General features: G+C 44.7%; 1 protein-coding gene across 16 annotated transcripts in view; it reads left to right on the top strand.

The window, feature by feature from the left end:
- The window catches only part of APBB2 (amyloid beta precursor protein binding family B member 2), a 332,397-nt gene that overhangs the window by 256,064 nt on the left and 49,050 nt on the right, over positions 1-27,283 (top strand). For all 16 annotated transcript variants that reach the window (XM_074348829.1, XM_074348805.1, XM_074348824.1 and 13 more), the window contains 2 exons: positions 10,002-10,148; positions 11,670-11,797. In XM_074348829.1, coding sequence (XP_074204930.1) covers positions 10,002-10,148; positions 11,670-11,797 — 275 coding nt within the window. The remainder of the gene's footprint in view (positions 1-10,001; positions 10,149-11,669; positions 11,798-27,283) is intronic.

Consider the following 27,283-nt stretch of genomic DNA (forward strand, 5'->3'; position numbering starts at 1 on the left):
AGTAAGTCTAGACCTGAGGGGGGCTTTGGAGTACTCATTTCATGTTCAGCAGATATTTCCTTCTCAGTGTGTTCCTGCCCTTGAATTCTCTGGGGCTTCTTTAGAGCTGGACCAGGCCTCCTGATGTGGCGTCAGCCTGGTGTGGCAGTTGAGCACTCAGGACTGTGGTGAGGGCGTGCACACATGTGCGTGCAGGTGGGCCCTCTCTGAGGTCCGGGTGTGGGTGAGCCACACCCCGTGGGGAGGGCGTGCACACACGTGCGTGCAGACAGACCCTCTCTGAGGTCCAGGTGTGGGTGAGCCACACCCTGAGCCCAGCCTTAGAAGAACCTGCACTGTGGCCGCTCCTAGGAGGCAGCGTGGCGTGGTGACAGGAATTTGTTAGCACGTAAACTTGGGTTTGAGTGCCAACTCTGTCGTATGCTAGCTGGTTACCTTAAGTTTATACACCACTGCGTTAATCTATTAATAGTGTTAATCTGCTCGGGCTCCCACCACAAAATACCACACAGACTGGGTGGCTTGAACAACAGGAGTTTATTTTCTCCCAGCTCTGAAGGCTAGACGTCCAACATCACGGTGGCAGCAGGTGTGGTTTCTCCCAAAGCCTCTTCTCCTTGGCTTGCAGGTGCCACCTTCTCACGGTGCCCTCATTTGACCTCTTCTCTGTGTGCTCACATTCCTGGCATCTCTTCCTCTTTTTATAAGGACACGGTCCTCCTGGATTAGGCCCACTTTATGACCTCTTTTAACCTTAATTACCTCTTTAAAGGCACTCTGTCCAAAATGCAGTCACACTGGGGGTGAGCGCTTCAATATATGAATTCTGAGAGGACACAGTTCAGTCCATAGCAACCACCCTGTGCCTCAGTTTCTTCATCAGTAGAATAGGAATAATAATAATATCTATCTCATATGTTGCCATGTGAATTAAGTTGATTAAATATGTAAGACAAAGTATCTGGCATATATATGTATATATATACACACACACATACATACATACACATGCGTGTGCACGCACACAGGTCTCTGCCCCTCGTTCCTGGCACAGCGCTCCTAAAACCCATGTAATTTCCTGAGTGGTAAGAGCACTAGGAGCATCTTTTGTTCTGATGATTGGTCTTTGGCCCCCATTCCTGACACAGAGTTCCTAAATCCTTTGGAATTTCCTGGATGATAGCAGTGTCTTTTGTCCTAAGGGATGACTTGTGGTGGCTCCTGGATGGGAACTGGTCACTAGAAAAAATCAAGCCATGATTAGAAGCTTGGAAGTTTCAGCCTGCCCTCATTCCCCAGAGAGGGGAGAGGAGCTGAAAATGGAGTTAATGGTCGATCATGCCTACGTGATGAAGCCTCCATAGAAACCACTAAAGTACGGGGCTCAGAGAGTTTCCAAGCTGGTGAACACTTGGAGGTGCTGGGAGGGTGGCACACTCGGAGGGAGCTTGGAAGCTCCACACCCTTTCCCACATCCCGTGTCCTCTTCTGTCTGGATGTTCCTGAGTTATATCCTTTTATAATAAACCGGTAATCTAGTGAGTGAACTTTCCCTGAGTTTTGTGACCCACTCCAGCAAATTAATCAAACCTGAGGAGGGGTCATGGGAGCCTCCTGTTTATAGTTGGCTGGTCAGAAGTGCAGATCACAGCCTGGACTTGCAACTGGCATCTAAAGTGAGGGTGAGGTGGGCAAGCAGCCTTGTGGGTCTCAGTCCTTAACCTGAAAGACTGGACTCTCTCTCCAAGTAGATAGTGTCAGAATTTGAGTTAAATTCTAGCACACCCAGCTGGTGTTGCAGGGAGTTGCTTGGTGTGGGGACCTCCCCTCAACTTAGTGACTAGAGGTGTCAGAAGTGAAGTTCTGTGTGAGTAGTCAAGGAGACGTGGATTTTTCCCACTCAGTATGTAACACACACACACACTCGTAGCAAAGCTGTGTGTGACACTCCTGTCCGCCACCTCAGTCTCCCCCGCCCCAACCCCTCCTCACCACCATGTTCACAGTGTTAGGATTAAGTATGACGACCTCACTGTCCCAGCGTCGGATTTGCCAGAAAGTTTTACGAAACCTTAAACTTGACAGGCTTCCTTTAGGAATCAGCTTCCTCTTCTCAAAAATGGGTGGAATGCCTCGCTCACTTGATTGGGAAAATTTAAATGGAGTTAGATAGCTAATAAAGAGCCTCTGGCATAGGAGCGCAATAAATGGAAACTCCCTCTCCCCTCATTCTCGGCCTGAAATCCCCTCACTGAAGCCCTGGTGAGAATATTGCTTTTAAGATAATAATAAATACTTAGGCATATGGATGTCAGGATTTCATTGCTGTGCAAAAATCACATCTTAAATTAAAAGCAAGTTGTGTTGGTGTCATGATTTCAGTGCTGCTCAAATGTGTATCTTGGAAATCAAAATCTAATGCAGTGTATGTACCACCCCCAACTTGAGGGACAGGCTGAGCCCAGGCTGCAGCCCCACTGCTCTGCCCAGGTGGACTGGCTCATCTACCAAAGAGCTCACTCAGTGAGGAGCAATGAGGGGATTTTTGCTTCCTCTGAATAAGAGTAAGGAAGCAAAGACACCCCGGCGACAGTGAAATATTTAAAGTCCGTGTGGAATCAGAGCTCAGTCCGCCCCTGTGTGTGCTTCGCAGCACATCAAACCTCAGTTCCTGTAAATCTCGAAATGATGGCTTTTCTTGATGTGGTGGAGCGGTGAGTCAGCAAGCACTTTTCATAAAGCAGAGGGAACAACTGTGGAGTAGTCATCGCGGGCAGGGGCTGACTTGGGGCCTGGCACAGAGTGGGGGAAGTCAAGACGCAGACTTCGGGAGAATCTTTACGTTTTCATTTAAAGATTTAAAGTCCCTGAAGCTTTCAGTCCCAGAAGCCTGCTTGGCTCCACGTTGTGCGTGAGCGAGGACCGAAGCCGCTACTTCTTAGCTGCCTTCATCTTTTCCCTTCTTATGTTTGATAACTTAGTGTATGCTCTGAGAGGTTCCCAAATGCAGGGAATGTGGCTGGTGTTCCTGCCTTCGGACTTTTGCAGGTTTCCAGAGTGTTTAATAGGGACGGAGCCTGTCATTTACTAGAGACAGAGGTGACCCTGGCTGGGAACCACCCTCCATGAACCGACCAGCCAGCAGTGGGCCAAGCAGGCAGGCAAGGAGGTGGATGTTGTAGATGATATTTCAATTATAGATCAGCCCTTGGTGCCTGGCACGCCAGAAGCACTGCATGGACGTTATTTTACTGTCCTCTTTGTAGCAGAAGCTGTCAGCATAGGCTGTTAGCATAGGATATGTTTTTCCAGTAGGGTGATCTTGTTCTGAAAAATAGGGCAGAGGGAGAGTAAAGTAAATGGCATGAGCGGGTCCAGCACCCCAAAGGGCCAGGTGTCTTGTTTTCTGCCCAAATGCTCACCACGTTGCAGACAGTCTGGGGAGAAACATCAGGAACAGCTAAACTGCTCACTGGGGTCAGCATAGAATACCGTCTGGGTCCTCCCTGGCTGCCGAGGTCATTGCTGTGCTGAATAATTAATCAGGCTGATTCCTTGCTTCAGCCAGATGGAGGATGGAGAACTGGGTCACGCTCCACTCCAGAGTCCCCAGGTACCTCTCCGGGAGAGCCCACTAAGATGCTGGATTTGGAAAGCATCTCTGTGTTTCAGAGAAAAGCAATAGCAAACAAAACCTAATTTTATTTCAAACTGTGTCCATAACAACAACGATCTATGTGTAATGATCACAGACTCTGATTTGCTAAAGACTTCCCTATTACGGAAGCCATGTCCAAGGAAGATATTTTGAACCTTGAAAAACCTATGCATTTTTAGAACAGACTCCGAAAGTCATTTGAGGTCACAGCCCTTTGTTTACTGGCTGCCTTATTTCTTGGCAAAGTCTGGATGGTCAGACAATTGGGCTGTGGGCAGAAATCGGGTCCATGCTGCGTCTGATGCTTGCAGTACCTGGGAAACAGGAGGGCAGAGGGCTGTTCCAAATTCTTAGGATGATGTCCCAGGATGTAGGCTATCACATGTGATGTACATACCCTAAATGGTTACATTATTCTGACAACCAGTATGAATTTTTTGCGGGGGAGGAGAGAGATAATTAGGTTCATGTATTTAATTATGTATTTAAAGTAGGTCCTGGGGACTGAGCCCAGGACCTCATGCATGCCAAGCATGTGCTCTGCCACTTGCGCTGTACCCTCCCTGCCTCTGGCCACCAGGATGAAATTTAAAAACATGCTCTCATGCTCACATGTGGGCTGTGCAATTATTCAAAAGGTCCTTCCTCAGAGTCACATACAGCAAGATTATGTGTCTTTTTTTCCCACCTGACCCCAAAAGCAAGAGATAAAAAGTCTTCGCAGAGCAGCTCTGCGTAGTGCAGGCCGCAGCAGGATCACCATGCTCTCAGAATCCAGGTGAGACGGGCTTGAATCCCAGCCTCACATCCCCTGGAAGTCCCTGCTCTTCCCCAAAGTTCTGCCCGCTCCCTGGGCTTACGTTTGCCTTGTGTCGACTCCCTTTTCCCCATTCTGAGGCCTTGGCCAGTACTTCTCCGCTCGATGCCAAGTGCCTCCCCAGGGAGGAGTGTACCTTCCTCTTTTCACTGCTGATGACTTCAGCTGTCCCATTGTAACGGACTCCTGCCGTTACAGAGCATCGAGGGTCACGTTGAGGGACTCGCATTGCATCAAAAACAGATACTGGTTTCCAAACTGGCTGTTGAATTTCCCTCGTCTTTCTCAGCTGTTCAGGTCTGCCTGCCACTTCAGAGGTTGTGCTTCCCCAGAGGCTGTGCGGCCCTTTCTCCTGCCCCCTGTTTTCCTTTCGCTGCTTCTGCTCGCCCCTGAACTCCCTATCAGTTCTTATGGAGAGCCGTTTAACCACCTTCCCCATCCACTGCTCAGAAAAGAACTGTGGTATCAGCTAGTCAGCTTTTCCCTTTAATTGATGTCTTGATGAGTGAGTACTCCCGTATCCAAACTCCTGAGGATTCTTTTAAAGTATTTTATATTCCCAGAGCCTTTGGAAAGCTTTGGATCCTCTTTCCATACTATGCAAATACATGCATAATTTTGGATATATTTTCAGGATATTTAGAACCTCCTGAAGCCTATCCATGGATCTCCAAGATCCGTGGACTCTTAGGTGGGCTGATAAGAAGGACGCAGCCTGAAGACAGAGCATCCGTCCTCACCAGGCCCCAGGGCCTCTCCTCACCCCCAGCCACCCACGATGTTTGATCATTAGCTGGAGAAACAAAACAGGATTGACTGGCTGACTGTTGGTGGTGTTCCCCAATCCTGACACTTATGACAGAGATCAGAGACCTTGCGAAAATAGTAACCACCTTTTCCTGACTGTCCTCCAGGTCAGTGACTTGAAAACCTGGGCCCTGAATCAGTGTGCTCGTGCTCCCCCGCCCACATCCCACTGTGCCTCACTCGTGGTTCATGTCAGTGGAGCTGTGTGACCTCTGGTGTCACAGACAAATGAATACGCCCTTCCAGCTTTTTGAAATACTACTCAGAGCTGAGCGTTTGGACTGTCTGGTTCATTGCTGTGCCTCCAGAACCTAGCATATAGCAGGTGTCGGTAAATCTTTGTTAAATGAATGAACCCACCCATCCTCCAAGGCTCGGCTCAGTGCCACACCCTTCAGGAAGCTGTCCATAGCTCCCTTTCTCCGAGTGAAAAGACTGCTCCTTCCTGGAGCCACTAGCACATCTGTGTGCCTCTGTGTCCCCTTAGATTCCCGCTTTGTGTCTTCTCCGTGTCAGGCTCATTTCTGTCTCCAGGAACGAATAGGTGCTCAATAAATGTTTGTTGACATGAATACACAGGTGTTATTGTGCTGTAGGGTAAGTAGGCTTGAATGGTAAGCAAGTCTATAAATGCATGTTCAGCAGGGTTACATTTATAGTGCTAGACTGGATTGTAGCTTTTCTCTGTGACCTTTCTTAGTTTCTTAATATCTATAGTTTAGTGTTGCCATAAATTCTGGTGTCATTTCCTTTTTGTCCTCATCCCTCAGTGGTTACACAGAGCACTGGCCGTGTCTGGGCACCTAAATGCCCGTGGTAACTCGTGGTGGCAAACTCTGCCCGGTTAATCCTCACAGCACATGACAGACTGTTGTGAGGCAGATATTTTTAATGTCCATATTTTACAGATGAGGAAACTGAGGTACAGAGAAGTTAACTAACTTGCCCTGGATCACAAATAGTAAGTGGCAGTCCTGGGATTTGAACCCAGATTTTCCTTTCAGGACCGATCGTAGGAATAGCATGACTTTGAGTAAGGAAGGGGTCATTCTGTCTACAGCAGTGGTCCCCAAGGTGTGGTCCCCGGGCCTGCAATTTCAGCATCACCTGGGAGACTGTTAGGCATGCAGATTTGGAGGCCCTGCCCAGACCTGCTGAATCAGAAACTATGGGAATGGTGTCCAGTTTTCTGTGTTTTAACAAAGCTCTCTGGGTGTTTTAGCTTTGTCTGAGATCCATTAAACTGGAGGAATCTTTAAAATCCACACATAGAAAAAAGTTAAAATTTATCAAAATAGCATAATAAATGTTTATTGAGTTATTATTTGCCAGGCGCTATGCTAAACATTTTAACCTGCGTCATCTCAGTCCCAATGACAGTGCTGTGAAGTGCAGGGTAAGAACATTATTCCCATTTTACAGATGAAGAAACGGACCCTTAGAGACCTGAAGTGACTTCCCCAAAGTCATAAGCTAGTAGGTAGCGAACTCGTGATTTGAACTGAAATCCATCTGATGCACAGTCCGTACCCTGAACCATTTGTTACTCATTTTTGCACTTTCGGAAAAGAGCTGTTGAAGAATAAGCATCAAAGTGTAAATGTTGACTTTTTTTTTTTCAAAACTTGAAAAAAATATTTTAAAAGGCAGATTGATTAAATATTTGATTACATATTTTCATTGAATACTTTGAGTTCCTCCCATTCTCTGGCGTGAGTGTTCATTCCCAGAGCTATTCTGCTTGGTGTTATTTCCCCCAATTTAAGGAAAAGTAATGGTGGTCATAAACCTTCCTGGCCGCACGGGGGCAGCACCAAATAGCACAGGTTACTCTATGCCACTTGGTTCTTTGACAGAAAATGGATCTCACTCTTGGTCAAGCTCGATTCTCCCCCCACCTCCCCTACCGCCTTCATACACCTGTTTCCTCTTTCTTTGGCCACAGGGACTGGTGGTGAAGCTTTTCAGATCAGAAACTAAATTACAACAGTAGAATTACATACGGAAATTTGCATAAATTCATTATATCGGGAGGGCTCTTGTTTCCTTTTTATCAGCATGAGGAAACAGTACACTTAATGTGCTGTCGTGGAGTTAGCCATTGGCATTTCTCCGCCGACAGAAATACCATTGATTTTACTGAGCTTGTTTAGATTGAAACCCAGGTGCTCTTGGACTCAAGGGACAAAAAGCAACCAGTATTCTTTTTCACCTTCCTTATTGTTAATAAATTCATTTAGTATTTACAGGCTGTAGGGTTCTGTGGTAGGCAGTTAGAGAAAGTGGGGGGATGTGTCCCTGGCTTCTAGTTTTAGGGCGTAGGACCACCCCACAGTAATACTGGTGTCTTTGGGCTCACCCACCCCCCAGGGTCACCAGGGTGCCATACTGACAGCAGCTTCTGCTGATCCTGAACCCACCTGGTTCCACCTGGTTTCCACTTGGGCATTTCTCAGTATCCCATCCAAGCCTTGGTTTCCATGCCAGAAATTATTATGCAAATGAGGACACTTTTGAGAGTAAAAGGAGCTGCTTTTAATACTTTTGCCAGAACAGCAAACATAAACCAGAACCATCCAATGGACAATTGGAACACGGGGTCACGCTAATGACAAATCTCCTTTCATTCCCCACTTTGACGACTCCAGTTAAGATGTACATGGCACCGTATTTGTTGGCTCTTTCACGTGGCAAATGTTCATTGAGTGTTTTCTAGGTGCTAGGTTCTCTACTTGTGTTATATTGTTTTATCCTCATGAGAACCCTCTGAGGTAACTGTTAACTGTTATTTCCATTTTTGCAAATTAAAAAAAAAATTAAGACTTTGTTAGTTACTTGGCCAAGATCACAGTACCTGTAAGTCAGGGCTAAGACTTTAATTTAGGCTGTCCCTGCTCTTGGGCTGCATACACTCAAACTGTATTGACATCACTGGCTGTGTTCTTGAGCCTGGCCCCATCGGATGCTGTCCCCCCAAGGAGGTCACAGACGTATGGTAGGGTCGTTAAGAGAGGTCAGACCCAGAGGTCAGACTGCTTGGGTTTGAATCCTGGGTCCACCTCTTATCAACCCTGTGCTTCACTCACTTTCGTTATCTATAAAATGGGTACAGTAACTTAGTATTGAGCTCTTAGGATTGAGGTGAGAAGTAAATGAATTCATGCCTTTGGACATTTGAACAATGCCTTCTTGTCTGTATCAGATGGTACAGATGTGCTGTGATTATTTTCTGCTTTCCAGCGGGGTCAGGATAGAATAAATGTTCTCAAATAAAGGGAGTTTGCTGGTATGGAGGAAAACCTCCACATATTTGGTGAAGGTGGAAAAGTTGAATTTTCCCATTATAAGATGGGTAACACGATCAAAATTGCAGGTCAAGGTAGGTTGTGGCATGGTGATTTTACCCACTAGGGACTATGCTGGGAACCAGCAAGGAAGGGAGATTCCTTAGCTGCACGGTGCCCCCTGGAGGGAGCAGAAAATGAGTGCTTCTGGGCGGAGGCCTGTGCGGTTGTGCTGTGCTGTGCACCGGTGGCATTTCTGACATGTCCCCCCGGAGGAGCAGTTTGGTCACAGGGCTAAGGGAGCAGAACTGCAGAGGGGGCAGCCGTTGTACCTGTGGACATCCTCTTCCCTTTGAGCAGCTTCTCTGCAGCAGATGCACACGCGCAGTTGAAATGTGAGGGTGTCTCCCAGGACCTTTCCCCGGGATGCAGGGTCCTGCCTAGCTTCTGCAGTTGCTGCAGGGATGACCCTCTCTTCATGGCTTATTTGTAAAGGGCATCATGTGCCCATCGGCGCACGGGAGCTGCTCCGCTCCAGGCAGTTACCGAGGTTCTGTTGTTCCCCCCAGGATGGGAGGATCCACGTTCTGTTAGCATAACTAGGTTGTCTTTGGTATTTTGGTAGTTCCCCCCCCCAGAAGGTGTGATTAGCAATTCAGGAAGGAGGCACCTAGTCTGGGTGTGGGGGCTGAGATGTGGAAGGTTGAATTAGGTTGAATGTGGTCACTTTGGGACCGTTTGCTGCATTTCTTCACTTTTTATGAAGTTCACTTGTGGAAACTTTAGAAGATGCTATTTGAGACCCAGCCTCCTGGCTCCACAGAAGTGTGGCACCTTGTCTGCCTCTCCTGTCCTGGGGAAGGTGATCTCTTCAATTGATGTGCAGCCTTGGGGAGGCCCCGGACCACAGGTTGCGATGAGAGACCCCACTTCCAGGCACCTGGCAGCCCTGGAGATTAACAGCTAGGCAGATGTGGTTGCCAGATCGCCCTCTCATGTCCCATGAATTTCTTTGTACAATTTTGGATTTTTTCACTTGTTACAATACGCATATGATACTTAATTTTTTTAAAAAAAATGAATACTTGAACTTTTAAAAGGAGGATAAGGAGCATGATCTCAACTCAGTATCTCTAAATGACAAAAGAATGAATGGAACATGTGTGCTAAGGTATCTCACAGGTTGGTCCACTCTGCAGGCTTTTCAGGATTTGGTGCTAATGACAAGCTCCGAGACCAATTCTCATGAAAGCACGTTTTTAATAGCAAAAAATAGCCACAATTTCATTTTCCAACAATCGAGGGCTAATTACTAAATTAGATGATTGGACATTTTGTAGTAATTGAGGGCACAGTCAGCACACTTTGTAGAGGGTTTTAGTGTAAGTTGACCGGTGGCCAAGACTAACCTCCTGTTCTCTGGCTTTTCTCCTAGTGTTTTGCTGTGCGCTCTCTGGGGTGGGTGGAGATGGCAGAGGAGGACCTCGCCCCTGGCAAGAGTAGCGTTGCCGTCAACAACTGCATCAGGCAGCTTTCCTACTGCAAAAATGACATCCGAGACACAGTCGGCATCTGGGGAGAGGTAAGTAACGGGTGGGAATAATTCACGGCAGACTGTTCACAGAGTTCCGTGAGACGTGGTACTGGGGGCACTGAAGGTGTGGGGGGGTGCACTTTCCTGTGAAGGCAGGCAGTGTAGGCGCGGAGCACCTGTGATGACCTGTGGTCCCGGGGAGGACGGGGCCCTGGGAAAGGGCATTTCTCAGTGCCTCAGTGACAGAGTCTACCCTGGTATCCCAAGTCCCCAGGGAGCCACGGACGGACTTCAGGGCCCAGAAACCCCCTAGGCCTCCATGCAGAGTTGGGTCTGCCAGTCTCCAGAAGCTGCCTTCTGGGAGGAAGACCCACGCCTCCCCCTTTCTTCTTTATTTACAGTCTGAAAATCCATGTCGTTCCTGAGTTATGGAACTGATAACTATATAGTCTTTCTCACTGGGAACAAAGTAATTCCCCTTTGAAATGTTAGTTGAGATTGTTTCAGAGAGGAAAGTAATGAGTAAAAGTTCCAAATTTGCTATAAGAATCACATGAAATCAGCAGGCAAGCCTTTACAGTGGTCAGCTAGGAGTTGCTGAGTGCTCATGGGAAAACGGAAAGGGCGCATATGGGAAGACATAAGCGTGCTCAATCAACTCAGCAGAAGCCACGATGCATTTTCACTCAGGGAGACTCCACACTCAGCCAGCCGTTCTCACTTCAGATCACCAGCTGGAAACTGTCACTGGTTCTGTCCAATAACACGAAGTTTGTCGGTGGAGTTAACTGATGAACATGGCCCCTCTTGTCTTTGTGAAGACCAGTTGTGGTTTGTGAGCTGAATCAATCCTAAGGAAATGCATCACCCAGCTCAGTGAGGGGGCACTTGACCTCGCTATGGGTCATATCCTACCAAGCAAGTTTAATGTATCAGGTGATGTCAGTCAAAACAAAGCCTTTCAGAGTCTGTTAGCCAGGAAAACAGCTGCCTGGCAAAGGGGTGGGGTCATCAGGTGACAGTTGCGTTGGGGGCCACGCCCCAGTGAGTCTGAGATGCCGTAAAGTCATGTGAACATTAGCTGTTGTAGTACCGAGAAGTGTCACAAAGCCGAGAAGAGACAGACATTGTGAGCCTGGGAAGGCCGTGCAGGGGCTGCCTGGTAGGTCTGGCCAGAGCGGAAGGAGTAGGGAGAGAGGGGTTATGAGAGGATGACAGATTTGGAGTTAGTAAGAGACCAGATTCTCCAGGGAACCCGCCATTAGCCTTTTTCCTTAGAGTTAAGATTCAAAGTGTAAATAATTAAAAATAAGAGCCCACTAGAAAGCAGGCTAGGGACACATTTCAGAGGCTCTGGAGGAGAGAGAAATTGAGCACGTGAGGGGAAGATGAAAGATTTATGAGTATTTTAATCAGGAGGGGCTGTTGTTCTCTTAGGAAAACAAGTTACAGACCCCAGGGGTGGCTTTTTAATGGTTGAAATGACGTCCCGGTATAGCCAGGAACATCCTGAGGACGAGGACATGTAGCTTTGTGAAGAAGGTAACCTGTCTTCTTGTCGCACCCCAGGGGAAGGACATGTACCTGGTCCTGGAGAACGACACGTTGAGCCTGGTGGACCCCATGGACCGCAGCGTGCTCCACGCACAGCCCATCGTGAGCATCCGTGTGTGGGGCGTGGGCCGCGACAACGGCCGGTGAGTGCCCCAGGCTGGCGCCGTCCTGTGTCACGTCATCAGGTGCCCCAGTTTTAGCTTTGCCCCCAGGTGTGGCCTCGCTACTACTGCAGAAATTGAATATGAACCTTGACAGTACACTCTCTGCAGAAATGTAAAAAATTAAGCACATCTCTGTACCCTGCCTCATAAACCCTCCAAGCTACTTCCATGCCTGGTTTCTGTACCTCGGACCTTTTGTCAGCTCTGGATCCTGCCGCTGGTTCTGCATCTTTTCTCTCCCTGCTCATCCTCATTCACCTGAGTTCCCAATCACCCAAGTTCCCTGAACTCCCACCTTTCTTTTTTTCCCCTCTTCTCTGCAATCTGTTTTAAAGTTGAGTCTCAGCCATTTCAGATGCCCTGGTGTTGATATTTTCTTCGTAGAGGGCCAGTTGGAAGGGAGAGGTTGCACAGCCTTTAATCACAAGCTTTAGATCATGATGCTCGGGAACTTCTGGGGTTTGGAGTTGACTGAAGTTTTTTAACATTTGAAATGTCTAGTCATACCAAAATTCCATTCAAGTGTGTGTTTTTCTGAAATTCTACAGAACATTTATTTCCAGCAAATGCTTCTTACTTAGATGTGTTGTGAATTTTTTTGTTCTCCAGAATGACTGGAAACAAGGAAGTTCTGAGTTTTAAGTACATATTCTAACTAATAAAGTGGTAGTTATCACAGACATCATACTCAGGTACCATTATTAAATAATTGGGCTACATGAAATGCATTTAACTCTTGAATTGTAGTTAATCTTTAGCAATTCTCAAGGTACCAAGGATCTCCTAGCATTTAGGGGCGAGCTATAGCATTATTTATTGCTTTGTTGAAAATGCACAAGAGCACTGCAGAAGCTGGTGAAAATCTCAGACGACAGAGAGATGGCTCTCCTGGGCGTTCTGGTTTATTGGGTTGTGTGGTCCTCCAGGGAGCTCTGCTTTAGCTTCCCAAGGCTGAGCAGTAGCACATTTGACAGTCTTTTGATTCAGTTCCAAGTCCTAAGCCTGAAAGGAAAATGGTTAAGCATTCATCAAAGAACAAGCATGTTTGCTGTGACCACACGTGAGAAATGTCTGCAAAAGAGAGAGCTGAAGTGTCCTCTGATGGTTGATTGGATAAACCTTCCTGGGAGCACAGTTGTGTCTTTGAGCTTCTGTAACAGTGATGAACAGTGACAGCTGGACCAGGTGCTTTGGGGGGAATGGGTGGGTCAATTATTCGTACACACCTGTCACTCACTTGAAGTTGATACGTTGGCATGAATTGATTAATTTTATGAGGAAAATACCTGATGATGTTTGTGCATCATTAAAAACATTTAGCCTTGATGGAAGAGTATAAGATGCCTGATCCTTCTCTGCTTCCTGTCCTCTAAGTTTGTTTTTAAGGCGGGAGCAAAGGTGAAGATCATTATATACATGTACAACTGGATGGAGGTTGTGTTTTCTTAAGATTAGCTTTTGAGAGAATTTTATTGATAAGGTTTTCAGTTCACCCCAACTCTTTATAAGGCCAAATGTTACATGTTCGGGGAGAAAAAAAAAATGATTCAAACTCCAGTTGATAAAATTATTCAAGCCCCGAGCCTCAGTTTCTCTTATCTGTGAAGTGGGGATGATAATAAGGATCACAAAGCATATGTACATCTGTGCCTGTATGTGGGTATAGTAGTTGCAACAGTGATGGAGGACATGGAAGATGCTTAATGAATGTTAGCTCTTAATTTGTTAAGGCAGCATCCACTGTCAGTTACAGCTAAGTACATGACTTCCTTTCAAAGACAGGGAGGGGTAAGGGAGGGGTAAAGAAGGTGTCAGACCTCAGAGAGGTTTCAAGGACAGTTTATCATTTGGTAACAGAGAGTGAGAGACTGTTCCAGATACTGTAAGTTCAGTTGTCCTACAAAGCAGAGAGAGCCCCCCCACCAACCTTCTGTTCCCCCAGTGACATCAGTGTAAATTAGGGTTACATTGCCTTGGCTGTGTTTTTGAAATCTGGGCTGGATTACTCATGTTTTTTAAAATCACTTCTTATTCTTACTCAATGTTAGCAGATAAATGTAATTTAGAAATACACTCAGGGTTCCGCATCAGCTGTCAGGATCTCAGAAAGCTCCTAAAGTGGTTGGGGGCCCTTGAACTGGATTGCTTTTGGAAGCAGTAAATAAAAAAGTACGTTTGTCAGTGAAAGGTTCTATATCTCCCTATTGGTCCTCTGAGTTTTCATTCTTTGCAAGAAGGGGCCTTTGTATTCCTGCTATTTTTTTTCAATACTTCCTTTTGCTTTTGATTCTTTTTTTTTTTTTACAGCAATTTACAAGAGCAAATTCAATTTGTAATGCTGCAAAGGAAAGGGGTTTTACACTTTGCATGAATAAAACATAAAAGTGTTTCATTTTGCTTGCGAAAATGAGCCCATTTCGCATTCTCTTTTGTAACTTCCCTTGCTGAGAAAATGGAATCTCTTAGGGGATTTCTTGATGTGGTTAAAATGAATATGAGAAGTATGTATACCAGAGGCTTGAAGGGCGCAGTCTGTCTTAAAATTCAGAGTGCTTCACTGAGCCGTGTAATTTCAGAATTTATAAAGTTATTTAGGGTTTAGCATTTTCTTAAGGCTTTCAAGTGGATTTGCTTTGCTCTCAAGAAATTCCTTATGGATAAGTTTACTCTGAGAGGAGGCGATCCAGCTGGGGTGCCCCCTCCCCACTGCTCCCCCAGGTTGATTTGCAGAAACCTTTTATTATGAGTGGCTAAGGAGTCACCGTCACATCCGATGTTGGTTCTTTGTGGGGCGTTGGTGGTTGCAGGACTGGGCTGAAGTTTTTGTCTTGTTCCTTGGAGTAACGCCTGCCTTTTTTAGGGCTTTTCTTGGAGCCCATTTGCATTACTGCCAGGCAAGGGGAGGGCTACCTCCCTCTCTCTTGGCTATTCTGTACTTTGGCTCTTTTTGATCACAGTGAGATAAATGTCAAGGCTCCCAGAGATGGGGATTGGTGAAAGGGGTTTCATGAGCCTTGTATTTCCTATCCAGGGTGGCTGCAGGGAACGTCCAGCTTGACCTGCTGTGCTTCCGTCCTCATGTGTGAGAATGGCCTGGGTTATAGAGCTGGCATTTGCCCCCAGGGACTGGGGCAAATGACCACAGTGCCACCTCTCACCTTGTCTCTAAGGAACTGCAGGCTGCCGCTCCAAGGATGGGGGACTTCAAGACAACTTCAGGGGCCCTGCCAATCTGGCCACAGCTCTCCTGTTTACTCATTCGACCCTGGGAAGCAGCACTGTCCTTATTCTTTTAAGGAGGTAGCAACAGCAAGCAGACACAACGTCTGAACAAAGGAGACTTTAAACAGACACTTTCCTTGCCTCTTGTGGCAGATATGGGAAGGGGCACACGGGTCCTTCTGTCCGTTGCCAGCAGGCACTACAGTCCGCTCATCCCACCTGTTTCCCAAGAGAAAGGAAAGTGGGTGGATGGTATAGTCACAGGGTTTCAGACCTGCTAAGTGGCATTTTCCAGGTCAGTGTACCATGGAGCACTTATCAGGTCAGATGTTCATAGACTTTCCTTGAGAGTAAAAGAAAAAAAGGGTTCTAGGGTCAGCTGGGAGAGTGGGTTAAACCCAGGGCAACAGGCCCCTCTGCTCTGGACCCTCCTGGAACTTCTCCTGTGCTGATGTGTGCTGCAACCCTTCTCCTCACGGAAATGCAGTCGCATGGAACACACTGTGGGAAATGGTGCTCTGGTCAGCAAACCCATTAAATTAGTGGCAACGCTAGGTTGCTGTTTTTGCCTTTAAATTGGAATTACTTTTAGTAAATAACCACTATAAGTGAAGCTGGCTTCTAATAAGGAAGATAAAACTCCTTCGTAATTGGTAGCAGCCGTCATAGCCACTGTGCTCCAGTGCTTTTTTCAGCTGAAGTATTGGTGATTTACAATGTTGTGTTTTTAAAAAACACTTTACTGTGCAGGTTAAATGTTGAACCTGTGATAGTGTTTGTGCTTAGAGCTTATAAAGCAAAACTTCTCTGAGAAGGTGTTTTATGCATCTCTTTTTTGTTTTTGATGAGCAGTTTTTAATAAAATCTTACCATATAATAGATTATTTATAAATTTCCAAATGTTGATCTTTGACTTAACTGTTTTATCTGGTTAAGATCTCAGGGAACTTTTATCCAAATAATACATTGTCTCAAGTACCCTGAATATTTTTTTCACCTCTTCTCTTGGGATATTCCCAACTGGCTTTATTCACATAGTCCCTGGTTAAGTTGTTGCAGAAGTTTATTTCCACACATAGTTCATGTTCCCATTTCCCTACTAGTGTTGTTTTGTTGTTTTGTTTTGATTTCTTTTGGAAAACAGTGCTTAATTTTGGGACAGATGAGGGTGGGATATGCATGGAACATCCTGATTGCAGCACAAAGGTTAATTAGTTATAGGCTTTTAAATGTAAAATGTGGTTTAGTAACCAGTCTCTTTCAACTTCTTTATTTTTTTTTCAGGATTTTATTTTATTAATTTTTCTTTTATTTATTTATTTATTGAAGTATAGTTGTTTTAAAATACTGTGTTAATTTCTGGTGTACAGCACAGTGATTCAGTTATACATAAATATATATTCCTTTTCCAGTTACACACATACACACAAACAACTTCTTTATCCACAACTTCTTTATCAACAACTTCTTAATTTAGGTTTCATGTCTTGGCTATTGTAAATAGTGCTGCTGTGGACACTAGGATGCATGTATCTTTTCGAATTAGAGTTCCCTCTGGATACAGGGGGATTGCTGGATCATATGGTAAGTCTATTTTTAGTTTTTTAAAGAATCTCCATACTGTTCTCCATAATAGCTGCACCAAACTACATTCCCACCAACAGTGTAGGAGGGCTGCCTTCTCTCCACACCCTCTCCAACATTTATCATGGGCTTTTTAACGATGGCCATTCTGACTAGTGTAGAGGTGAAACCTCACTGTAGTTTTGATTTGCATTTCTCTGATATTTAGCGATATTGAGCATTTTTTCATGTGCTTATTGGCCCTTTGTATGTTTTCACTGGAGAAATATTTGTTTAGGTCTTGTTTAGGTCATATCGTTAATATTTTCTCCCACTCCATAGGTTGTCTTTTTGTTTTATTTGTAGTTTCCTTTATTGTGCAAAAGCTTATAAGTTAATTAGGTTCCATTTGTCTGGTTTTGCTTTTATTTCTGTTGCCTGTGTAGACCGCCCTAGGAGAACATTGCTGAGACTTGTGTCAGAGAATGTTTTGCCTATGTTCTCTTCCAGGAGTCAACCTCTTTATTTTCGAGATTAACTGAGGACAGAAGGGTGTAATTTACCTTAGGTGACCCGTCTAGTTGTAACAAGGCAAAGACAGCCTCCTGGAATTAACCTCTGTCCAAATAGGAGCTCCTCTGTTAATTCTGACAAGAGATAACGGATGGTCTAAAATAATCTGGGGTCAGCAGAGGGGCTGAGAACTCTACACTCTAAGGCCTGGTCCCTTTCCTTAAGAAGATAAAGCCACAGGTGTGAATTAAAAGCAGAGATTGAAAACTATAGCCCCAAGCTAAAAATGTTTTTTCCATCTTTAGTGGGTTGTTTAAAAAAAAAAAAAAAAAGAAAAGGAAAAAAGTAACACAGGACCCAAAGTGGAGGACCCCATATGGCCTGGTTCTTTACAGAAAGAACGTTATGAATAGTGATGCATTGAGAGTATAATCGGGCAATCATTGTGGGTTCTGTGGGAAGTCGTTGGGAAAAAGGCAAGTCCCTTTTGACTGTCTCTCCCCTTTCCTACCTGTGTCTCAGTTCTGCCAATGTTACCCAGGGTGCCTGTAAGCATTGCTCAGCCCTGCTGCTGTTCCTAGAGCACGGGCCAGGCTGCTACACCAAGTCCTCAAAAGTCCATGGGCTAAAATCCTGGAGATGAGTCCTCCCGCAGGAGTCTGCAGCAAGCTGTGCCATCAGGGGAGTGGGGGTGAGGTGGAGGGGGCTCTGTGTTAGCCGGACTCAGATGCCTTCTAGGTGTCTCTTCTGCCGTCCCTCCAGAGTCTTCCTCGTCTGACCGGCCAAGGGACTTCTCTCTAAGTTGAAGGCAACCTGGAGCTTGCACATATCACATTATGCCCACATTCTGGTCACATCCTGTTGGCCACATGCAGCTGCAAGGGATTCTGGGAAATGGGCCAACAATTACCAAATGGGCCAACTATCAAAAGAGAAGAGGTGAAACCACTAGAACTCAGACACAGTCTGAAAACGAATCACCTCAGTGTTTCCAGCCTGTGACCTATTGCTTCCTAGGCCAGTTATTAAGCTGCTGTCCCTCAGCTCTGAGCTCCCCCTTCTCTGCTCTGCTTTGTGAGGCTGGAGCTGGGACTCTGCCAAACACATTTCTGCTTCTCTAGTTGGCTGACTGTTAGGCTCCAACTAGAAGGGGCTGCCAGGCTGGAGGAGGAAGGAGGGACTTGCTTCCTGTGTCTGTGAGCTTCATCCTAGAAAAGCTTCCTCTTGCTGCATCAGTTTTGAGCCCACCTTCCAGTCTTCCCAACACTCACAGAAATGCAGGACCATTTATCACACCCTTTCTTCAGAGCCACCCGCACCACTGGCTGGTGGGCCCTCTTTAAAGGTCTGGGTCCCTGGCCCTTGGGGCCCCTGCCTTAAGTCTGGAGGCACCATCTAGCAGCACCCTCCTCAGTGTCAGAGGTTTTGCTCCCCGGGGCTTCTCCAAGCTTTTATGCTTTAATAATTCCAACCTCTGCCCTTTGTTCTCTCAACCCTCCCGGTCACAGCCTGGTCTTAACAGCTGCTGCCTCCATGATACCTTCTTCCTGTTCCCTTTTGAGTTTTGTAGTTACAGCTCTTTATGTGATCTCTCTGTTCCAGTCACTGGTGTGGTTCCTGTCTCCTGCCTGTCCTCTCCCGGGGGACCTCTACACTGGGTTAGCACTGACTAAAGGGGACAGCGTGGAGGGCGTGTCTGCTGTGAGGGGGGCACTGGAGAGAGCGGCTTTTTTTGAACAAGCCAGTGAGGGTGGCTCTTCTGTCTGTTCAGCCACCGCACACTGTGGGTGACACCACAGCCCTTGTGCCAGGGAGACGTCCTTTCTAAAGTGGTGGGGGCTGTCAGTGATAGAGGCAGTTCTGTTTTAGGTGACAGGGACTTAGAAATAGTGAGCCTCTTGGTTTTTGAGCTAATCTGAAAGTCATCTCTATTTCCCCTTTGCCACGGTTTCTTTTCCTCGGAGTGATGGAGGGAGGTGGGGCCTCACAGGGAGGACGGAGAGCTTCCTGATGATGTCTTGTCAGAGGGTCCTCTGAGCCAGGCGGCAGTGAAAGATTGATGGAATTCCAAGATCTCCTGATAAAAGTTTAATCTAGGGTATATATTGTCTTGCCTCAGGGAGAAAAGTCTTTGGGGAGAGAACAGTAATTCTCTCCCTACACTCCAAAATTATCTTAACCTCAAGAGTTAATTTCTTTTTAATAGAGACACCTGAGAAGCAGGGGCATCAGGATTTAGTTGGCCATTCTGCTGACTTACATTGTAGTTTCGCTGTATCTCTTTGGAAGTAGCATCCTTGTCTTCTGTTAATCATGCTGGGATGCTTGCTAATATTTTCAATTTAGAATAACCTTTAAGGAAAGACATTGAAAGTCATTATCCAAGAAAAGTGTTTCTCAGAGGAATATGTTGAGGGCATTTTCAAGCAGATCCTTCCTGGTGGTGCTGTCCCTGTTGGTGGGTACATAAAAATAACAGTTTCTTCTGAGGAACATGTCGTATGTTTTGGTAACTGGTTCAGTGCATAATCCAGTGTTTCTCATAAGCCTGTTTCAGCACCAGCTGGTGAAGTGTGGGAGCTTCAGGTTGTCATGTCAAGAGAAGCAAAAAACTTTGATGATGATCCCTGAGCAGCTTCCACTTGTGCTCCCCCTGAATCCCACGCCAGATGACGACTGGCCCTTTCTGGATGCAGCCTGGGGGTGCTCCGTCATGCTGGGCTCCAGTGGGTCTCGTCAGTCTGGAAAGTCCCATGATCTTTGGGAGCACTTGGAGCATTCCGAAACCAGAGGGGAGAGTAGTGTTGGTGGAGGAGTAGCCCCACAACCCGTGCAAACACAGATTAGTGTCTTAGAGCGCAGGAAAAGTCGTAACCCTTGAAACCCAGAGCATCACTTGGTCGCTGGCCTGTTGTAATTCCACAAATGATTAAGTGTTTGATAAATCGCTAAAAGCCTTATGTTGTTGCAGGCAAATGGGCCACTGCTTTCATACACAAATTGTCACCTTGAACTCTTTCACTTAAATGTAATCGCCTGAGGTTTTTGGCTTCATGATGAATCCAATGATTGAGTCAGTTCCTGTGATTCATTTCTACTCACCGAGTGCTTCTAAAGAACTCCTAAGTATAAATTTATTGGAAATGAAGCCAGAAAAATCTAAGTCTCAGTCTTTAGCCCAGTGGAACCAAGTGTTTCTGAGGGCACTGAAACTCGGTCCCAGGAGACTCAGTAGGGAACGACAGCCTATGGGATAGGTTTGCAGGAATTTTACATACAGCAACGGTAGAGGCACCAGTATCGTTTTTTTGATTACCAAATTTGTGAAATAGATACTTAGTTCAGATTGAAAGTGTCCAGTTCTCTCTGGCCCGAGCCCCTCAGCAGCCCTCCCACCCCCTCTGCCTTTGGACAGAACTGGAATGGGGCTCGGGGCAAGGGTAAGAGGGCACCAGTCATTCCTAGATCTATAAGCTTCTGTCTGAACTCCAGTGAACTGAGCTGCCTCATGAAAGAAGCTTTGCTCCTTGCTGCAAACCTTGAGGCCACAGATAGTTGTGTGTGTTGCATCTACTCACTTACTTACGGCCGGGTCACCTTTGCTCTTAGTCCCCTGTGGTTAATGGCTCTGCATAGTTAACAACTTGGGGATCCTCCCAGCCCCCACATGCAGGCAGTGGTCAGGCCCTAGTGATTCTGCCTCCTTAGTACTTAGGTCAGAGCATAAGCTTCATAAAATTAGAAACAGGCTCTGATACATGCAGTTGGAAATAAGCAAGGCTAGGAACAATTCAGATATCCCTCACCAGGTGAACAGATAAATTTGGGTACAGCCATACGACAGATATCCACTCAGCAATAAAAGGGAGTCAACTACTGACACACTGGTCCCTCGGTATCCACAGGGGAATGGTTCCAGGGCCCCCTCGGATACCAGAATCCACAGATGCTCAAGTTTCTTACGTAAAATGGCACAGTATGGTTGGCCCTTCCTGTCTGCGGATGTGAAACCCACGGATACAGAGGGCCAACTGTACACGGCAACGTGGCTGAATCTTCAAAGAACTGAGTTGACTGAAGCAAGCCAGACCAAAAAAAAGTACACGCTGTGTGATTTCATTTATGTAAAATTCTAGAAGAAGCAAGGTTAGCTAATCTATAGGAATGGAAAGCAGATTGGTGGTTACCTGAGGATGGACAGACAGCAGGGGTTATGACGAGCAAGAGGAGTCTTTGGGGGTTACAGGCATATTTACTATCTTGATTGTGGGGACAGTTTCACAAGTGTATACACATCAGAACTTACCAGATCGTGTGTATTCAACTTATGCGGTCTATTGTATGTCATTTTTCCTCAATAAGTCTGTTTAAACTGTGATTTTTAAAATGTGTCAAAGATTTATTTGACATAAATAACTTCTGATGGAGGAAACCAGCAGGATATCAAAGTCAATTCAAAGGAATATAGGAAATACTGAGACTCTTCCAGAACTGTAATCAAGCACCGGGAAGCACGTGTGCTTTCAAGAATCACGAAGACCCTCCAGCAGGAAGAATTAAACACACACATACAGAGCCCTCTTCCTGAGTACATCCTAGTCAAATGGCTGAAACCAAAGGATTAAAGAAAATCTTAACAACAGCCAGCAGAAAAGAGAAAATGTTAAAATAGATACAAAACTGGTTAATGTTTTACTGGCAATAAATTCGTCACCTTTGGGGTTATCACTCATTTTCTTCCTCTCTCTCTCAGTAGAAAGTTGCAGAAATTATTTGCAGTTTTATTAATCTTCTGCAAATTAACAACTGACTTCACAGAGTCTGAATCATAATCTAGTAAAAAGGAAGTCAGGCAAAGACACTTTTCCCTAGAGCTGGGCTGGGCTGGTACACTGGCCGCTAGTCATGGGTGGCTTTTGAGCCCTTGAAATGTGGCTGGTCTGAAATGAGGTGTTCGGTGAAGTGTAAAATGTAAGGATGTGAAGTATCTCATGACAATATTTTATATTGATCACATGTTGAGTGATAATATGGGTATTAAGTTAAGTAAAATGTATTATTAAAATTAATTTCACTTCTTTTTCCCTTTTTTTCCTAATGTGACTACCAGAACATTTAAAATTACCTATGTGGCTTGTGTTGTGTTCCTGTTGGATAATGCAACAACACTAAGAACTGAGCAATCCTTAGGGAGGGCCTGTTAAATATTGCTCCCCAATAACACTGAAAAAGCACACAGCCCTCCTTTTGCTTTATTTGCAAGTTGGGGCTAATTTTTCTTACCACTTCTTGCGCCTGTCTCTCCGCCCCAAATCCTAACCCCCATCCTTCTCTCTACATCCCCTGCTGCTTCCCTCCAAATAACCCACCAACTGAAACCCAAGTAATCTTTCTGACAGGTAGAGACATGTTGTTCCTTGCTGCTTACAGGATGGAGTCCAGACTCCATGATCTGGGTCATCTCACCCCTGCCTGCCGCTCCAGCTGCCCCTCCCCACCACTCCAGCTGCCCCTCCCCGGGCTCCCCCACCTCCCATCCAGTGTGGCGGCCAAGTGCATGGGCCCAGCTGCACTGAAATGTGCCCTCCCCCTGCACTCGCCTTGCCCTGGGCTGCCCTTTCCTGCCTGCTCATTTGCTGAAGCCTCCTCATGACACGTATGGAAGCTTACATCCCAGCACCTCTGAAAGAAGCTTGATTAACTTGATGATTGTGTGTGTATTTACCCACATGAGAATAAATTTTGCAAGGACAGTTACTAGATTTTTATAAAATTGTGGTGTGAACCCCCACATTCTTTATAGTCATCTGTTTTTCTGTATCACTGGCTTTCAAACTCTTTGTCTTAACTCATAAGAAATATAGTTTATGGCATGATCTAGTTCTCCCCCCCCACCCCCGTTTCCTTTACACACACAAAAATTTCATACAACAGTACTTATCTTCACGATGTACTCTGTTCTTTGGTTTTTTTCTTTGCTACACTCTGTTCTATGTATTTAACTTTTAATGTGCTGTTTGTTACTACTAATTGATTATAGTTTGAATAATACTGATCTTGGTTAATTTTTCCAAAGTCTTTGAACTGAATACTACCAGCTTAATAACTGACATTTAAATTTAAAAAGATTCCATGGACAAATAATTTGGGGAGACTTCCTCCTCTCAGGGAGCTCTAAATACACAGCTTAGCTGCTGAAGGCTCTGCGCCGTCCTGCACTGAACACTTTGTGAGTGTGTAACACATTATTTGCTTCCTAGCAGTGAACTGCACAGGATCAGTGTCTGTGGGGCCCGGCAGATTAGAGAACACTGAAGTACACTGATCTAGGGGTCCTAGATGATGACTCTGTATCACATTCTGTTATCACAAATCTCTAGTTTTAGATTTTCATTTGCCTAGCACTGAGAAGTGTGGTATTCTCACAAGCATAGCTGTCAGTGCAGTCAGTGAATTCTCTCTTAAAGAATTTGGTTTATGGTGAAAATTTCGGTTTGCCATGTCCCCCTTTTTGCCAGGAAGTTTCGAGTTAAATCAAATCCTCAGTTGCAGTAATAAGATTAGACTGAACCATACGTGGATCAAAAATGGTTGAGTGTGGTTCCAATTAATATTTAGCCTAACTGATTTATAGAAACGTTTCTTGTTTCAATTTGGTTTTAAAGTTTACTTTTCTAATTTAAGAGCGTGATAGAATGTGTGCCTTTCATTGTAAATCACTTAATTCTTTGGGGAAGCAAATGGGATATAAATTTTAATAAACAGACGGAGTCCAGCATTACATCTGGACTGTACCATTAACCAACAGGGTGTTTAAAATACAGATTTTTTTTCTGACATGCATTCTGCAGCAAGGAATATTTTCAGGGTTCTCATCCCTGTAAAAAATCCCTGGGTGGCTTAAAAAAAAAAAAAAGCAAAGTTAAAAATATATCTCTGCAGACAATTAATATTTATTGACCAATCCAAATGACATTTGTGGCTTTCTACATGAATTAAATAACAGTGTCACAGAAACCACCCAGCCCTCAAGGTTCTTTCTTGCCAGACTCGTTTTCTCCACCACCAAGGATCTTATTAGAAAGATAAGCAGCAATTACTACAAGCATTATGTCTAATGGACGGTGTGGAATTTCTTATTATATTTCCCCTACAAGTTCAGTGGCCTAGGGTAATTTGTGCCTCTTTATTGCCTAGAGGAAATATTTTGATTTATCTCTCTGTAGCTTCTAGCTTAAGAGTTGCTTTGTGTTTTCTATTGACATAGGAGAAACTCTAGAAGATATTTATTAAGAAAGATAAAACCTAATCCTGTTCATTAAATTCACTAAGTCAAGGGTTGAAATAGAAGGGAGGGAATTTTTTTTAAGTGAAAGATAATGTTTTAATATGTCTGCACTGAATGAATTATAGAGTACTTCTTTTTTAGAAAAAAAAAGAGAAGATGTATATATCTTAAGTCTTTAAATCTTGGGTCACTTTTAATCATAATGTTGTTAATCATTCTCTAAGGCCTTGAAACCATGCTATTAGAACAGATTACACCAAAGAAATATGTTAATCAGGGCAGAAGGAGAATAGAAATGGCTGTCATCATCCAGAAGGAACACCATCTTTTTTTTTTTAACTTTATAATTTAACCATAATTGTACCTGTATATTTTCAAATGATCTGTCAAGTTGGCTTCCTTTGTGCCCAAGGCCACCTCGTCCTTATTCCTACCTTGAGGTGTCGAGCTGTGGGATCTCTTTTCTCCCTCCTGCTTCTTCTGTTGTAAGGTGCCATCAACCTCTCCAGAAATGTATTAGACACCTGTGTATTAAGTCCCCAATATGCGTCAGCCACTATGCTTGGCACCAAGGATACAGCTATGAACAAGAACTTCAAGCTTCCTGCCTTCATAGGAGGTACCGAGTGGCATAGTAATAGTAAATAAATGAGTTGTTAAGTCTCATAACTTTGTAATATAACTAGCAAGCCCTATGCAAGTGTTACATGACATTGTTGTCTTTATGGCTTAGCCCAGGTCCCACCTCTTTTGTTAGCTTTTCTATCACCATTTGTATCAGCCAGCACTGGCTAGGTTATGCTTCAGTAACAGCTAAAAGACTCAGCAGCTTAAAACAGCTCTCTTTCTACTAAATGTCTGTGGCAGGTTGGCTGAAGGCACTGCTCCTTGTCATATTGTCCTCATTCTGTGTCCAAGGTGGATGATATAGTTACATTTAGACTAGATTATTGCCAGCCAAGGTAGCAGGAGGAAAGATGCACTGACTTTTTTTTTAATTGAAGTGTTGCAATGATTTACACCATTGTGTTAGTTTCTGGTGTACTGAATCTGGTGATTCATTTTATATATGTGTGTGTGTGTGTGTGTGTGTGTGTGTATTCCTTTTCATATTCTTTTCTGTTATAGTTTATTGCAGGATGTTGAGTATAGTTCCCTGTGCTATACAGTAGGACTTTATTGTTTATCTTTTCTACATATAGTAGATTGTACCTGCTAATCCCAAACTCCTAATATGTCCCTGCCCCTTCCTTCCCCTCTGTTTCCCCTTTGATAACTATAAGTTTGTTTTCTGTTATCTGTGCATCTGTTTCTGTTTTGTAAGTAAGTTCATTTGTACCATATTTTAGATTCCACATATAAGTGATACTCTATGGTATTTGTCTTTGTCTGTCTGACTTACTTAGTATGATCATCACTAGGTCCATCCATGTTGCTACAAATGACATTCTTTTTCGTGGCTGAGTAGTATTCCGTTGTATATATGTACCACTTCTTCATCCAGTCATCTGTTGATGGACATTTAAGTTGCTTCCATGTCTTGGTTATTATAAGTAGTAGGATGCACTAACTCTTAAAACTTCTGCCTAGAAACAACACTTACACTTTTACGCACATTTTATTGTGAGTTGCATGACCAAGCCTGGCTTCATGGGGTGAGGAGATAACTCCCCTGGGAAGGGGACTGAGTATTCCCACCACTGCAGTGCCCTGTGATCTCTTTTATCTCTGTAGTCGTGTAGATCTTACTGGCACTTCATCTTTTCAACCTTAATGTTGTTACTTAATGTTTTAGATGTGTATGTCTCCCCAGTCAGACTGCAAATTCCTTGATGGCCATCACCATGTTTTCTGCTCCCTTGTATGTAACTCAGCATGATATTGTTCTTATATTAGGTGCTTAAAAATGCTTCTAATTGTATGAAGGAGAGAATGAAGGGAGAATAATTAGAATTTTTTCCATGCTTTATATCCAGTGCTTTATAATTTGCTCAAGGTCTGTGTACACTGTCTCCTTTAATCTTTTCAGGGACTGGAGGACATATTTTTATGCCTTTTACAGATCAGGAAAGTGAGACCCAGAACTTTCACATGACTTGCTCAGTGTTACTCACACAAAAAAATGATTGAGCTATGTCTGAAACCATGAATGCTAAATCCTAGACCAGTGCGTTTTCTGTTCTGTTATTCATGTGAATACCCCATTTGTTTACTTGTGCTGAGGATCACACAGGGGAAGGGAGAAGGAAGCTTCAGAAAAAGAGTTGAAGACCTCTGCCCAGGATGGGATAAGTCTCCTGGTATTTGGGTCCCAGCAAAGCTGAGAGGAGAGGGCACACAGCAAACCTCCCAGCTTGAGTTCAGCAGGTCAGTGTGTTAGTTGTCTGGCTGCCGTAACAAACAATCACAAACTTGCTGGCTTAAAAACAACAGAAATGTGTTCTCTCATAGTCTGGAGGCCCACAGTTCAACATCAGTTTCACTGGGCCAAAATCAAGGTGTTGGAGGGGCCTCACTCCCTCCAGAAGTCCTGAGGGAGACTCCGTTCCTTGCCTCTTCCAGATTCTGGTTGCTCCTGAAATTCATTGGCTGTGGCTATCACTCCAGTCTCTGCATCCTGTTTACACAGCCTTGTCTTCTATGTGTGTGATCTCCGTCTGCCTCTCCCTTACAGGGTCATGTGTGATTAGACTGAGAACCCACTGGGATAATCCAGGAAAATATCCCCATGTCAAGATCATCAACTTAATCATATCTACAAAGACCCTTTTTCCTTATTAGGGAACATTTACAGGTTCCAGAGATGAGGACCTAATACCTTTGGGACCATTATTCAACCTACTATGGTTAGGATGGTGGGAACCCCCTCTGCAACCCCT

The sequence above is a fragment of the Camelus bactrianus genome, chromosome 2 (genome assembly GCF_048773025.1).
Source record: "Camelus bactrianus isolate YW-2024 breed Bactrian camel chromosome 2, ASM4877302v1, whole genome shotgun sequence".
Taxonomy (NCBI): domain Eukaryota; kingdom Metazoa; phylum Chordata; class Mammalia; order Artiodactyla; family Camelidae; genus Camelus; species Camelus bactrianus.